We start from the raw sequence: 17,037 nt of genomic DNA, 5'->3' as shown, positions 1-17,037 counted from the left end.
TTGGCCATGTGATCTCAGACTTTTAAACATACACATTCATGTTAACATCTTTAAACCTGAGCACACGCACTTACTCTCATCGCATATGCCACCTGGCAAACCCCAACTCCCCGTCTGCTCCTTGGCGTAGTCTTGGTTCCCAACCCCTCCATATTTTTCTACAGCTGAGCAGCTGCAGGCTTTCAATGTGTGCCAGGGCTGTGAGTCTAGACGGAAACGTGGAAATGTTTGAAGAGCACTGGCATATATTAGGAAAGACAGCTGAAGTCAAAGCTGGTTTCCAACCCCTTTAAACATGATTGTCTCAAATCAGAAATGGGAATATCAGGGTTGGGGTCAAGAACAGGGGGGCCCCAAAAAAATGTGTTTGGGTTTATTGAAACAAAATCTACACTATTAAAACTGGTTACATCATTCAAATGGCTAAATATTTCACGTTGAATAGAAATGATTATTTTCAGCCCTTAACATTCAAATCAGCTATCAGTGCATTCACCACGTAAAGCTATTTTGTATTAAAAACGTGTATGCTTTTATTAAAATCAACATTGTACACTTACTTATCGTAAGTTAAAAACTAACTTTTGAAACGCCTGAAGTTGACTTGACAGACACCCCATTTCTATTTTGGACAACATTTTCCACACTTACTCAAATTAACTCATATGGTGTGAATTCACAAAAATGTAAGAGATGCTGTTTTCCACTGAAAGTTAATCTGACGGTGTCACTGTTGGACTGTGTTCATAGAATCATGGCTGTTATAGACACAATTTGATTTCTTTTTATATTTTTACTAAATGGTATAAAGATTTCTGTTGTAAATTCTAAGTTGTAGAGACACATTCAAAACTATTATACAATTGTTAATACAGCCTGCTGTAAAACCCGACAAGTTACGGTTTGAGGAAACAGATTGCCGTAAACCATTCAAGTTTTAAAAGTAATAAATATAAGTATTTTAAACTTAATTGGTTTGAGGCAATCGGTTTCCTCAAACAGTTTGAGTTACCGTAACTTGTCGGGTTTGTTTAATATCATCATCATTATTGAAAATAATAAATAGTACCTAGTTTAAAAAAAAAAAAAAACATTAAATGTAAGCATTAATATGTTTGTTTCAATAATATTTATTATCGAGTTTACATCATTTATGACCAAACAACAAAACAAACAGGAAAACAGCAAAGTAGATTTTTTTTAAATCAATAAATAAACAAATAAATACATACATACATAAGCATGTATAAAATAATGATATTAATAAACTAAAAAGAAATAACAAAAAATTGCATTTACAAAAATAAAATGTTCTATATTAACAGTATCTTAAAACCAGCGTTTGTATTTCTTGTTCATTTTGTGAAATACAGAATTTGTTGTATTTGTATGAGTCTAGCGTACTGCTGCATAATGTTAAGCTTTAGGAATAATCCACACAAATAGCTCAATTTAATAATAACCCATAAGACTATTACTCAAGTAAATGCCTCGACAAAAAAAGATTTGCATATACATATGATCATCGATTTTCAGCCTTATGTTTAGCAACTATTGTTCCCCTTCAGTCGGTCTCTCGACGTTGTGAGAGACTGACTGGGGTTTGATCTTGAGAACCTACCTTCTCCGAGATAATTAATTAATAAAACGCCAATGGGCTTGGCGAATGGCACGCGCACGCCAGTCTCCGCCCCGTGCATACGGGTATAAAGGAAGATGGCGGCGGTCATTCACTCATCCTTTGTTCTTCGGAACCTGTGTGTTTGCTGATGCTACACGCGATACTCGACTTCGAGAAAAACCTGCTGGATTTATGACGCGGAGCAGCGGACTTCTCCTTTCGGTGGACTTCCCCTGGGCGTTTCGGCAGAAGGCTACAGACCTTAAGAGGTAAGTCCCTCCGGCTACGAGCATGTTTCGTAGCTGTATCCTTGGGTGCGACAGACTCATCCCGGAGTCTGACGGCCATGATTCCTGTGTCACTTGCTTGGGGCTCAAGCATGCTGAGGCAGGTTTTCACTGATGCAATGTCCCGTGTGTGCGGACATAGCAATCAGGGTGTTGCGGTCACGGTTGGCTACGTTCTTTCGAGCGCTGCCACCACCCCGTCTGTTTCCCATGCGTGTTCAGCTGCCGTTTCGGCGAGGTTGACCGCTTTGGCGAGCGGCGGGGGTGATTTAGGGACGCGATAGATGTCGCTCCGTCAGCTTCACGCTCGCGGACCATCTATACCTCTTCACGCTCACCTGGTTCGTCCCCTACGAGCGGCAGATGGCCGTCTCATAGTGGTAAGACTTCGCACACGGATGATGACGCTATCTCTGTCGCTGCGTCGGACAGCTGCCTGCTGGCATCGGATGCGGAAGAGAGCTCCGGAGGAGACTCAGGCTAAGATGTCGGCCATGCTTTCCCGGGCAGCCGCGTGCATCGGGTTGCAGGGTGTAACAACATCCTCGCCGGAACGCTCGCGGCTAGATGCGCGGTTTCGGGGGCGTGGTCAAAAGCCACGCCCCGCTCCGTTACCATTTTTCCCGGAGGTGCATGACGAGCTCGCCAAGTCCTGGAATGCGCTCCTTTTGGCGCGTTTCAGGCCGGAGGGCTCTGTGGCTGTGACTTCCCTGGTTGGTGGGGCGGCTAGAGTCTATGTTGACGTTCCCCGCGTGGAGCGTGCAGTCGCGGGCCACTTGTGCCCGCAGACAGCTGCCACTTGGGGGGGCTCGACCTAGACTCCCGTCCAGAGCACGTAAGCTCTTCGACACTCGTCGAGGACTTGCAGTGCTGCTGGACGAACCGCCTCCGCTCTCCACGCCATGGCGGTCCTCCGGGTTTTTCAGGTAAGTCCTGAAGGATTTGGACGACGGGAAGTTCGACCCAACTCGTATGAGAGCTACGTACTGCCACAGACCTCGCGCTACGAGCGACGAAGGCCACGGCACGTGCACTGGGTCGGTCGATGTCCACAATGGTGGTCCAAGAGAGGCATCTGTGGCTTAGTCTTGCGCAGGTGAGCGGCGCCCAGAACGTCGGTTCTGGATGCGCCCATCTCGCAAGCAGGGCTGCTTGGTGATACCGTGGAGGACGACAGTTCTCCGCGGTCTGGCAGACTGAGGCGATCGAACAGATCCTGCCACGCGGCAACGTGCCCGCCAACAGGTCGGCATGGTCTCGGGCACAGTCTGGTTCCCAGCAGCCCTGCCCTCCCGCGGCGGCCCTCCGGTTAAGGAACCTCCCAGAGGACGACCCACCAGAGGTGGACCCCCGCGGAAGAGGGCATCTGTTCCCCGTCAGCAGCCCGCCAAGAGGTTCTTTAAAGCGGCCCTGACGGGACGAACCAGGGGGAGATTTTACTGGGCCCGAATCCCGGCCTTTCCAATGCCGGATCGGGAAAGGACGCTGCCTGCCGCGTTCCATCGAGTCTGGGCCCTTTTCAGGGTCCGGCGCCCACATACTCTCAAAGAGACAAATCTCCCCTGGGTTTTCCTCCACAACACTCTCGTCCAGACGGTGTATGGGATGGATCGGGCCGCCGACCGCAATCTCCTCCGGACATTGCGTTGGGCCGCCTGAAGCAGGTAAACATACAGAGCCGTCAACCTCCCTGGGGGTCCCCCCTGTGCGAGGTGACCGTACTGTCAGCCACCGAACCAGCCTCCCCCGGCACGGTGAGGCAGATTGTCCCTCTGGTCCCGTTGTCACGGTTCTTGGGCGCTTGGTAGCGCACCAGCCCGTCACACTGGATAGAGAGGACGGTCCGTCTCGGTTACTCGATCCAATTCGCCAGGCGCCCCCCCAAGTTTCGTGGCATTCTGTACACCTCGGGGCGAGGAGAGAGTGCTTCCGTACTTCGGCAGGAGGTCGCCGCCCTTCTGGCGAAGGGTGCGGTCGAACCCGTCCCTATAACCGAGATGTCGTCCGAGTTTTACAGCCAGTACTTCATCGTGCCCAAAAAAGGGCGGGGGGCTGCGGCCCATTTTTGGATCTGCGGCACCTGAACAAGCACCTGCACAAGCTGCCGTTCAGAGTGCTGACGCAGAGGCGCATCCTGGGCTCGGTACGTCACCAGGATTGGTTCGTGGCAATCGACCTGAAGGACGCGGACTTTCACGTCTCTATTCTCCCCCGACACCGGCCGTTCCTACGGTTCGCGTTCGAGGGAAGGGCGAATCAGTACAGGGTCCTGCCATTCGGTCTGGCCCTGTCTCCACGGGTTTTTTCCAAACTAGTGGAGGCTGCCTTAGCTCCTGGCAGGGAGCAAGGCGTGCGAGTGCTAAACTATCTTGACGACTGGCTTGTCTTGGCACACTCGCGAGATGTGTTGTGCACGCACAGGGACCTTGTGCTTCGGCACCTAGACCGTCTAGGCCTCCGGGTCAACCAGGAGAAGAGCAAGCTCTCCCCCGCGCAGAGCACCTCTTACCTCGGTATGGAACTAGACTCTGTCCGTATGTCAGCACGTCTCACCAACGAGCGTGCACAGTCAGTGCTGCGTTGTCTGAGGTTGATCAGTCAGAATCCCTCGACGCCGCTGAAGAATTTTCAGAGGCTCCTGGGGCACATGCCGTCCTCGACGGGGGTAATCCCTCTCGGGTTGATGCACATGCGGCCGCTTCAGCACTGGCTACAGAGTCGGGTTCCCTGGACGGCGTGGCACGCCGGCACCAGGCGGATTACGGTAACGCCTCAGTGCCTTCGCACTCTCTTACCCTGGTCAGACTTGACCTTTTCTCCGAGCGGGGGTCCCGCTCGGACAGGTTTCGAGGCGTGTCGTGGGAACGACAGACGCCTCCCTGCAAGGGTGGGGTGCGGTGTGCAAGTGGGCACGCAGTATCGGGTCGGTGGACAGGTCCCCGACTGCGTTGGCATATCAACTGCCTAGAGTTGTTGGCAGTCCTTCTGGCACTGAGGAGGCTCCAGCCCCTCGTGCAGGACAAACACGTGCTAGTCCGGTTGGACAGCACGACTGCCGTAGTGTACATCAATCGCAAGGCGGCATACGCTCACCGCAGTTATCACAACTCGCCCGACGCCTCCTCCTTGGGAGTCAGCAGGTGAATCCCTGCGGGCCACGTTTCTTCTGGGCAACCTGAACCAGACAGCCGATGCGCTCTCTCGACAGTGTACTCCCCACGGAGAGTGGCGACTCCATCCCCGTGCAGCCCGGCTCATGTGGGAAGCGGTTCGGCAGGCACAGGTGGACCTGTTGCCTCCCCGGACTCCACCCATTACCCGCTATGGTATTCCCAGACCGAGGGTCCCCTCGGCACGGATGCCCTAGCACACAGCTGGCCGCGGGACAAGCGGAAGTACGCCTTCCCCCCCAGTGAGCCTCCTTGCACAGGTCCTGTGCAAGGTCAGAGAAAGGGGCATCAGGTTCTGGTGAGTGGTGCCATACTGGCCCAACCAGACCTGGCTCTCGGATCTGGTAGATCTGACGACAGCCCCCCTGGCCCATTCCCCTGACGAAGGACCTTCCGTTGCAGGGGAAGGGCACGTTGTGGCACCCCAACGCAGGCCTCTGGAACCTCCATGCCTGGCCCCTGGACGGGACGAGGGCTTGCCCGTTAGCGGTCCGGGAGACTGTCTTACAGGCTAGAGCCCCGCCTCTAGGCGGTCATACGCTTATAAGTGGCGCCAATTGTCCTGGTGTTCTCCCCGGGAGGAGAACCCGCGGAGTTGCCTGATCGGATCAGTGCTGACCCGCAGGTAAGTATCCCCGTCAGCACAACCTGGTCACCAGGTTCCTCAGGAGCGTGAGAAGGGTGTGTCCACCCTGGCCGCGCTCCGTACCCTCTTGGGACCCTAATGGGGTCCTACAGGGCCTTGGTACGGCCCTGGTGAGCCCCTAAGTATTGCCAATCTTCCTCAGTCGGATGAAAGATGCACTCTTTGTGGCGCTCACCTCCATCAAGAGGGTGGGGGACCTACAGGCATTCTCTGTGTCCCAAAGGTGCCTGGAACTCGGGATCGGTAATTCTCACGTGGTCCTGAGATCCTATCCCGACAACGAGCCCAAGCTTCCCACTACTCCCTTCCGGGACCAGGTGGTGAACCTGCAGGCGCTCCCCTCCGGAGAGGAAGACCCAACCTTTCTATGTGTTGTGTCCAGTACGCGCGCTGCGCCTCGGTCTGGACCGCACACAGAGCCTCAGAAGCTCTGAGCAGCTCTTTGTCTGTTCTGAGAGACGGCACCCGGGGGGGGCTGTCTCCAAACAGAAGTGGCGCACTGGGTACCAATCCCAGGATCGCCGTGCCCGCTGGCAGTGAGAGCCCACTCCACTCGTGGGCACTGGCACAGGGCGCCTCTCTGGCAGACATTGTAGAACTGCGGGTTGGGCTACGCCCAGTACCTTCACGAGATTTTACAATCTCCACGTGGAACCAGTTGCAGCACATCCCTTAAACGCCGCCAACGTTTAGGGTGGGCTCCTGGTTTGGGCGTACGCCTGCGAAAGCGCCTTCTCCCCTCACCAGGTGAGACTAGTGCGCTATTGTAGCCTACCTACTTTCCCCTCTCGGGCGAAGTATAGGCATTCCATCCATCACTAAGCATTGCACTTGGTAACAGACTGGGCGGAGCCGTCTGTTAGAACCAGGTCCGTTACAGGTAGAGTCATCCCTGCTCAGGCAGACCCCTGTATTAGGACTAGTGCCCCATACGTAGTGACTCCCCTTTGGGTCGTCCCGTGTGTTGAATTCCTCACTCAGGATTTCCCGATTGGTGAATCTGTGACCTCCCCGCCGGTGGTAATCCCACCTGGATTGTCCCCCTATTCGGGCTAACACCGTTCCGCATGTTGTTCTCCCCGCCGGGGAGACCATGTCATGTCTCCACATGTACCTCCCCTCCGGGTAGGATGTGGCCTCCGTAGCACACTCTTCTAAGAGGAGAGCAGTGTTTCCCCAGTGTTCGGCTCCGGACAGCTCCTCGCTACTAGAGGCGTACGCCACTGTCCGTGAGGCCGTCAGTAGAGGCTTCTCGGTATGACCAATACTATATGACTGGAAGATTACGTCTCGCGGTAGCACTCTGGGACTCGCTAGCCCAGTCAGGGTCGCTCCGCTAGAGGTCGTGATATCGGTGCAAGCGCTGTGGCGTTTAAGATTGATCCCCAGTCAGTCTCTCACAACGTCGAGAGACCGACTGAAGGGGAACGTCTCGGTTACGTCTGTAACCTCGGTTCCCTGATGGAGGGAACGAGACGTTGTGACTTCATGCCACAACGCTGCACCGAATCACTGCAGTGAACGGGAGTGCCCTCTCAGGTTCCTCAGTACAAAGGGTGAGTGAATGACCGCCGCCATCTTCCTTTATACCCGTATGCACGGGGCGGAGACTGGCGTGCGCGTGCCATTCGCCAAGCCCATTGGCGTTTTATTAATTAATTATCTCGGAGAAGGTAGGTTCTCAAGATCAAACCCCAGTCAGTCTCTCACAACGTCTCGTTCCCTCCATCAGGGAACCGAGGTTACAGACGTAACCGAGACGTTTCATAATGCCAGTCATTTTACTACTATTATGGAGGTAACCCATGCAAAATCATGGTCAAATCACGGTCTCCCTCACTGCGTCTCCAAGCAGCAGGATACCTGCAGGTTTTTCTCCGTGTGGATGCCAGACACGTTGCTCTGGTTATGACAGGGTGACTGACTTTGGCTTTTTGCGTGGCAGAAACCCAAATCATGAATATCACATTTTCTATTGAGTGCTTTTAGATTGCTTCATTTTTCTTTTCCCCCTTTTCCGTGTCTGTGCGGTCTGCACCGGCGACATCTGCAAAACCCTTGCACATCATTAGGCAGGACTGTACGTGCTCCGTGACTTGGATGTGGGGGGGAGGGTGTGAAAAGGTGACTAAGCAAAGGTGACTTTCAAACATTTGCGGCATCCTCTTTGTACCGAATGGACAAAAAGGATGAGAAAGAGAGCGGCTGCGAAAGGTTTAAACTGCAATACGATCAAACAATTGTTTATGCATAGTAAATGAAAACAAAAAATAGACAATTTTAAACTACTTTACATTTTACAGTTTAGATTAAAACATTTTGTGCCGAAAAGAAAAAAAATGACTATTAATGTAAATATGGTTTGCATAGCGCTGTATCGGTATAGATATTGCCAAGCTCAAGTAAACTGCTGGTGCTTCATGCAAAACAAGCAGATTTTTGTACTTTATTACTTAACCGTGCCCCAAAGTGCTAAATTCATTTACCCCAAAGGGATATTCAAAGGGTAAGCAAGTGTTTAGGGTTTGGTGCAACAAAACGCATGGGTCCATCTATTACAGAGGGCCCAGGATATGAATATATCATAAGAAAACTAATTTCCCAATGTAATGAAGATAATAAACATAGCATATTTAACATAATAGTCAAAAGTGTCCAGCATTTCACATTTTCTCCTGTTCTTTCGGTCGACTTTTTGCAATATTTGCAATAAACCCTCAATGCATTTATTACACCACTTAGCATTTCCCGTACTACAAAATATTAGTACATAGCACGGAAGTAGCAATATAGGACAGACGAACCCAAAGAAATGGGTTCAGTGTTCTCAGTCAATTTTATGCACTTTGCCCTCAACAGCGTCCGGATTGAGAACACATTGGGACCTGGGGCTATAGCAAGTCGTAAGGCCCCCTTCATATTATTTCACACGCCACAGTGTCTTCTACGTGTTTATTACATTGTATGAATCTTATAATAATGTAATCGAATTTTCTATTATTGTATTTGATTTAAAATGTTATACTTATTTTTAATGTCTATTTTTTATTCTGGTCTATACAGGACCCTTTTCCAGTAATTTCTTATCATTTTATAATCAATAATCGATAGATATTCATGAAGCAGTTTTGGTGTGTGGTTTCAGATATAAATATTGCAGAGTTATATTATTTCCATAGCCTGCGGGAACAGCAAAATAACAACTTCATTATTGGACATGCAAATTATTCGTTTAAATTAAAAACGCACCTTGGGTTCGCTTTACAGCGAAGGGAATCATCTACATTTTTGACAAAATAAGTAAAAGCTCACCGCAGGTTTCAAGAGTGATTCTCGGGTGTTTAAGTGCTGTTAAGGAACTGCTAGTGTTTTAGGGGACCATTTACCGGATCATTCTCTCCTTCGGTGTAAGTCTGTACTGTAGCAAAACTCTTGCTAACAAAGCCCCACAATTGAAGATGATCATTTAGAGAATCTAAAGTTGCATTTAATAACTTGAATATTATTATAACTATGAATATTTAGGTTTTAATGCGCATGCGGCACACGAGGACCACAATGTGAGCCTTTTATTATCTGTTTTATTCTTGTTTTCGAAAGATCACAGTTGGTTTTAGTTTCTAATTTTTAAATGTCACAAGAAAATGAAGTATATATCGGATACGTCACGATCCAGAATAAAAGTTGTGTCTAAATATAAAACATAACATTTATAAACATTTATATATGTTAAATGATTGGTAAATATATTTGTAAATATTTCCATGGGTCAAAGACGTAAAAGGGTTTAAGCATAAAAACAATAAGTGTAAAACTGCTTTGAATTGAAAAACGTTTCTGTTTAATTTAAATGCGTTTTTGTTTTTCTAAGCAAAAAATAAATATCATACATTTTCCACTGATTTACAGAATGTCATTCAGTGTAACAATCTTGTCAGGCATGTTTACAACAAAATCTATTTATGACGCTTTAAAAGAACCCAAATTCTCATTTTACTTTATTTTCATTTACGTTTTACCTTCATGCATTAGGCCGACGCTTTTATCCAAAGCGACTTGCATTGTACTATACTATACATTTTTGTTTCTGACTATGCGATCGAACCCATGACCTTGACCTTGCTAGTTGCTAGCTGTGAATCTATCCTAGGGGTTTTGCCCATTCATCGATAATAATGTTTTACTCATTTAAAACACAATAACATTTGACATGCTTCCTTATTCTTTCATATATTTGAAGCATGTTGTGTGAATTTGCACATAAATATTGTGTCACACTGAATGACAATGTAACGTTATTCCAACCAAATTTTGACATTTTATTCTCCAAAGACGCAGTTGAAATCATAAAGTAGACTGTGCTTTCTATGGACATGAAAAAACGAGGACGTCTTAACATCTTTGACCGGTATACATGTATGTGTATGTGTTTAGAAATACAAAGCTTTTATTCTGGATGCGATTGTCACATTTCTTTTTTAGTTTTGGGGTAACATTGAAAATGTTCTTGTAAGGTTTCATGAGATTCACCCTTTTGGAATGCTTTTATATTTCAGTAAAACCTTTTAATAGGCCAAAACATCTCGCTCCGAGAGCAGCTGAAGCATTGGATTGCATGGACATTTGGTGCAGTGCAGTTGTGCAGTGCAAACCGCCCTCAGCGCTTTGACCTTACGAAACTCTTTTTCTTACATCATCAGCGTGGTGACGAATCAGTACTGAGACAGCAACGGTGCATATCTGGACATGCTCTTCCTGTAAAACCAAAAAATGTATGTTTGAATGAAACCGGCCGCCTTTTTAAACAAAAAGGATCACCGCCGTCAAACCGTTCTGGCTATAATGTGTTGATTCGTTGTCCATGCCTTTCTGTTTGATCTGTCTCTATATTCACTTGCCTGACAGCTACATGTTGTTCCCCCAGAGAAGCCTGAATGTTCATAATCACCCAATAATCTGAAGTTGCTGTTACCGAAAAAGATGAGAAAACACAAATTTAATGAGCTGTGTGCATCCCGTACGCTTGACAGAAGGGTGAACCAGCGGCATCAATAGGACACCCACACATCCAGAGCTGTAACATCATCATTTTGAGTCTGCCGATATTTCAATTGGTTGGTCCCAGTGTGTGTTTATGTTGTGGGATTTTGCGAATGGTAGTGGTACTGTTTAGAGAGTTTTCCTTGGATTTCTCAAGTATGTCATTGTGGATATGCATGCTTGCTGGTATCGGTTGTGTCACTGCAGTCCTTAAATCGCACGTTTAAATTTGCATCAAAAATCGTCAAATATGATTTTTGTGTTAGGCGGGAACCGGATTAGGACTGGAATGTTATTCCTTGATGAACGAAAAACCATACGGAAATTGTATATGGGTCAGCTAAGAGAACAGTTACCAAACCGTCCTTAGAAATCGTACAAGTCATGACACGATGGCGTAAAAGCACAAACCTTTCAGTTTGGTACTTAAGCTCCCTTCAGCTTCTAAATTCTTAAAATATTAACGTCCTCACTTTTTTTGTACTGTTTCGGTTGTGTTGTGGACGGAGGACCGTTGAAACTTTGCTGCTGATGTAAACCTTTCAAAAAGGCTTAGGGCATTAATTCTGAATGAGTGTGTGTGCATGTACGCTTGTAAACGGGTAGACTTTTTTCAAAAGCTGATCTCCACAGGACTGTCCAGATGCTGTTCATCTCTATTTTTATCGATTGATCCACCTTTTGGACTGGGTAACACGCGTAATGCATCACGTTCTGTTTGACCGTGCAAACTCAGTTCGGAATATATGAGTCACGGCAGATGGTGGGCCTAGTTTAAAAAAGCTTTCACACTTGAGCTTTTGGTGTGGGTTAGAGTTTGACATCACAGTTGAGTTGGTTTCAAAGCTGTTTTCTGAACTCTGGTTCAGGTCCGCCCGAAAAACAAGGTCATATAGATTGCTATGAAAGCAAACTCGCTTAAATTGGGACGTGAACGGCTGCTGTTCAATAAAAAATGTCGTAAAAAGCATAACCACTAACAATCAAAATGCCAGTTTGTTTAAATGCAATGTGAACTTTTACCCCACGGCCCTTTATCCACCATTTTCCTAAGACTTCCATTAAAGGTATGCTTCTCACATTTACATTTAGTCATTTAGTAGACGCTAGTCTTTTATCCAAAGCGACTTACAAAGAGTTCGGGAGCAATAAGCGATATGTCATACAAAGAGCAATAGTACGTTAGGTCTTACCATAAGTGTGTTCCCTGAGATCAAACAAAACATCACAGTATCTATTCTGTTCACACAGCGAGGTAAACCTATTGCCGAGCAGGTTAAAAAAAGCGTTTTGGTGAAGATTGACACAAGCCGGGATGATATCAGAAGCCGTGAGCAGATTAAGCCACCAAACAAACTGCGTGGACCTGCGAGAGCTTTATATGTTTGTTCCATGAGGATTTAGAGGCTTAACCTTGCAAGGTGGGGTGGAACGCTGCGATTAGAGATCAGATTTTATGCTCTGTGTGTTTTATCTCGGTTTAATCTGGAATACTAATTCCTGCCTACGTACGCACTGATGCATGTCATTGGGCTATCATGTTTCGATCTCATCATAAAGAAGAACAAAAAGCCATGTTTATGCGGGAAAGCAGCTTTCAGAGTTAAAGGACAAACGGGCAACATTTTGCGCGTGACCTTTTCAATTTTTTGAATTCCTTACACATCAGATATCACAAAATACTTGACGTGACACATGACTGAGCTTTTAATGGTCAATTGTATTATTTAAAGGGATCATTCACCCCAAAAGTTCAATTTTGTGAATCATTTACTCAACACCGGGCAGGTGGCAAATCTGTATAAATTACTTTGTTCTGTTGAACATAAGTCAGAAAGCAGTCAGATCTCATCCCCTATTTACTTCCTTAATACACTGTAAAAAAACAACCAGTGAGATTTATTAACTTTTTTTGTGTAAATGTGTGCAAAATTTATATGTATTTATATTTATTTAAGAAAAACCTGTGCGACCCAAAAAATAAGTACAATTTACAAAATCTTTTTTTTGTAATAATCTGAGGGTGAGTAAATGATGATTTTCGCTTTAATGGTCCTTGTATTGTAACATTTTGGTAAGGTCACAGATGCATTTCACATTAGTTTGATGTAAAGTCTATTGACTTTTAAGTTACGTCACCATGGGTGCCTGGAAAATGCTGCTTTTCCGCTTAACCTAGTCTGTATTTCTTCATATATTTTAAGACCCCTGCCAACAAGCACACACACAGACAAATGGTCTCACTCGCCGGGCTTAATCCTCTGTAAAATGGGGATTAAACAAACTCTTAGACAGATTTGGAGGAAGTTTGCACATGTATATGTGTGTTTCTGAGTGAGTCAACCAAAGCTAGGATTAACTCGTCTAAATTATTATAGGAATTTCTACCCTATCTTCAGTTAGAAAATGCTTTCTCTGTAATGTGAATACATTTTTCACGATCCCTTGCAGCTAGCGTCTATATAAACTATTTGACTACAAATTCAATTCGGACTGTCACAATATCAATAATTTTTATTATTGTGCCCCAAAAATGACGATAATGCTATATTCTCAATATTTATTGAAATGTTTATAAAAATTACGATATGTGTAGAAATAACACAATTTCGATAATTGCTGTTTTTAATATCCCGTTTATTGTCAATACCAGCATTGTGACACCCCTGATTTTAATCATAGCTCATAAAATCTGAATTCATATTGTTTACTATGTACAGCCAGTCTTGTCTCATTGTTCCAAGGTTACTAGATCGGGCAGGACGCAGTCCAATGTTACCAGAGAGGTCAGGATGCAGTCCATGCCCAGACCTGACAAATGCTGTGATGATAAGAGCTGGACAAAGGACATGGCGACTCCAAAAAACTTAATCAATTTTTTCTTCTTTGGCCTTGTTGTGCAAGCCCTGTCGAGCTTTAGCAGAGGCTGCATTGTTTGGAAACTGGAATCCCCTGGTTAGGCCTGTTTTCCCTCTGAGGTTTTATTCTTCTCCAATGGAGTTTTGGGTTCCTGGCCACCGTTTGCATACTGTTTTGCACAGTTTGCCTGGCCGGGGGGGCTGCTAGAATTGTATAGTCTTATTTAATTAACACTGCATATAGACCTGTTTTGACTTGCAAAATCTTATATGTTTTGCTTATGGTCAATGTTTTCTTGTACAGCTGCTTCGTAACAATGAAAATTGTAAAAAGCGCTATATAAATAAAATATATTTTATTTATCCCGTCGTTCCCAGAGAACGATGGGATTTGACTTTGTCACACAGTCACTCAAACCATACATTTTATAGACAGGAAAGAAAACCCGCCGGGGAAAATCCCAGTCATTATATGTTTAGAATGTGGGAACAGATTTCATTTGACTCCGAAACACCATTTATACTGTAACGTGATTAAACTTCAGCTATATAAACCTGAGACTGATGTTGTGTTTAGGAATTTTAAAATAATACATTTCCTCCCCTGCTGTCAGAAAGACGACTTTCATCTTTTTAAAAGCCTAGGGCTGCCTAAGAGTAGAAGCTCCTTTGAAATATGTAATTTTATTTTTAAATCAGATTGCAGTGCTTTTGATGAATTTTAGCATGTTCATCTTTAAACAAATAGATCCCATCACAGGTTTCTCTCAAGTACACCTTAGTTATCCTCCGAGTTGAAAGATTATTTTGGATTGTTGAATGACAACCATGTGTACTTTAGGGTCAATGATTTAAACACATGCTCAAATGTCATTTACACGGCTGTTTATTCACTGAGCCCAATGACCAAATCTATATTTATGTTGAATAGATTCATATATAGAAGTCATTATCCGTGTCATAGCAGTTAGTCTTGCTCCAGTAATATTCTCTGAGAGCTGTTGTTTGCACAACCTATTACTAACCTAGTTTAAAGTCAAACCCATTTATGAAAACACGCTATTTATCTATTATATGAAATTCATTATCACACCCATGCCCATGTCCTTTTTGTGCTTTTCATTTCTATATTTCTTTAATTGGCTTAAAGGGATAGTTCACCCCAAGATAAATTGTATGAACTTCTTTCTTTTGCAGAAAGATATTTGGAAGAAAGTTGGTAATCGCACCGGCACCCATTCACTTCGATTGTATGAACACAAAACCGATGCAAGCGAATGGATGCCAGTTAACAACATTCTTCAAAATATCTTCTTTGGTGTTCTGCGGAAAAAAGAAAGTCACACAGGTTTGAAATCTTTGGGTGAGCTATCACTTTAACCCATACCAACCAACATGAAAGGGGATTATATTTACGCCTATATACTGTATTTATATGGAAGTGACTTTAATGGAACAAATGGTACACATGGTTAATTTTGATAACAAAAAATTTGACTGTAGTTTGACTAAAGCTTGTAGCATTGCGAGTTACGATTTCAAAGCAGCTTTCCCAACGCTGGTTCTGCATTGATGTTTCCCATTCGAGACCATTGATGTTTGAGCAGGTAGATGGTGCCAATCCCAAATGGCCTTCTACTGCGGTATCCTTGAGTTGGCACTTATTTCCGAAGTCTTGTACTCCAACGTGGAGCAGAATAAATCACATGTAATTGCAGAGAAAAGTTAGGGAGTTGAAATAGAGGTTAGAGGAGAGAGCGAGATAATCTGTCTTGGCAAATGGGATTTCTGCCCTCTACATGTCAGAAATCTGCAGAGCTAAAATAACAACATAACTTTTTATGAACTCACCCGAATGACATCTAGAGTAATGCTGTTACAGCTTTAACATTCTGCCAGATTTTCTTTTTATCTGGTTTGATGGACTGGAGGTCCAGCACCATGGACGATGCATTGGATAAGATGGTGTTCATGGACATGCCCGTTTTGGACGGCTTCGAGGTGTGCCTTGATCAGTTTACAGGCATTATGATGGCTTTGAATCAAATGCAGTTAACTATACATACTTATCTTAATGTGGTTTATTGTCAAACTGACATTTCTCACCAAATCCAACCCAATAACTCAATATCGTTTCATACATCATATGTAAATCATGGTTAAACTTACCATTTTGAATGGAAACAGTTTTGAACAAATAAGTAGTTGGTCAACGAATGATTTTCATTAATGATTGCTGTTTTTAACAGGATTGTATATTGACCCCTGGAGTTTATGCAGAACGTGACCATTTCTCTCCCTTGTTTTTTATTCTCACAGGAACCAGACGGTTCTGCACCAGTTCTGCTGTCCTGCTCCGGATGCCCCTGAGTCTGACTCTCAGGCCTGTGTCCCTAGGTAGGAGAAAGTTCTTGGTGCATTCTAACCAAATACTCCATTGCCACAGTAAAAAACTGCTCTTCTGGTTGCTGATGGTGCTAGGCAACACAACTACCCTATAGTTACACCTGTCTTGAAGTGGTTATGAGTCTTTTCATGCTTTATCTCTATCCCACCGGGATATCACCTAGACTAGGGATGTGCCCGAATACCAAGATTTAATTCGGAAGTCACGAATAATGGCTTCAAAAGGAATAGTAGGAAAAATATTTGGGTCTTTTTAAGATGTTCATAGTTTATTCAGAACACAGCGCTTCACTGACACGCTTGAGATGACAGAGGCGCGCAAACAAATTCAGATACCAAAAGAGCAAAGAACAAGATGGAAAAAAGAAAAGAGCAAGACAGGGAACGTATTTATGATCTGTATCTTGTTTCTTGACCTGAAAGAATAACTGAGATGTTTATCTAATATTTCGAAGAATGTGTTTTTCCGTGCTTTTGAGCATAACTGAAAAATGTAACTAGTCTAAATGATCTTGATTTATTTGTAAGCTTTCCCAAGCCTTGCAGCAGCGTTTTGTGTGGAATCGATCAGAATTTGCTTCATAATCATGAGAAAATGATGTCCGAATCACGAGTGAACCGTTTGTTGGACTCTGTTTATTTATGAATCGCTTGTTTGAGTAAGTTTATTTGAGTTAAATGGGGAATCCCAATGATAAAAGGAGTCTGAATGATTCATTCACGAAAAATAACTGATTTGATTTAACTCAAGTCATTCAATGATCTTCGTTTTCCTCGTTTATTTGACTGAGGCTGCTAATTATAATAATACTACAAAAATTAGATCCATAATTTCTGTTAATTCAATAATATGTTTAAATTAAATTACTTCTGTATTGTCTTTTCTTCAAAATCCAGTAATTATGATGTATATTTAGAAACACATTTGGTTTGAATTACGGTATAGACCACTTCCGTTTCTGTTTCAGTTTTTATGTATTTATTTATTATTATAATTTTGTATCTTACA

General features: G+C 44.5%; 1 protein-coding gene across 1 annotated transcript in view; it reads left to right on the top strand.

The window, feature by feature from the left end:
* Nucleotides 1-17,037, top strand: part of iqsec3a (IQ motif and Sec7 domain ArfGEF 3a) — a gene marked incomplete at its 3' end in the record, with an annotated part of 85,382 nt that overhangs the window by 4,395 nt on the left and 63,950 nt on the right. The window contains exon 2 of the mRNA XM_079453982.1: nucleotides 15,942-16,019. Coding sequence (XP_079310108.1) covers nucleotides 15,942-16,019 — 78 coding nt within the window. The remainder of the gene's footprint in view (nucleotides 1-15,941; nucleotides 16,020-17,037) is intronic.

Source organism: Barbatula barbatula (assembly GCF_947034865.1).
Source record: "Barbatula barbatula genome assembly, chromosome: 4".
NCBI classification, from domain to species: Eukaryota; Metazoa; Chordata; class Actinopteri; order Cypriniformes; family Nemacheilidae; genus Barbatula; species Barbatula barbatula.
This window is presented reverse-complemented; position numbering and strand designations above follow the sequence as displayed.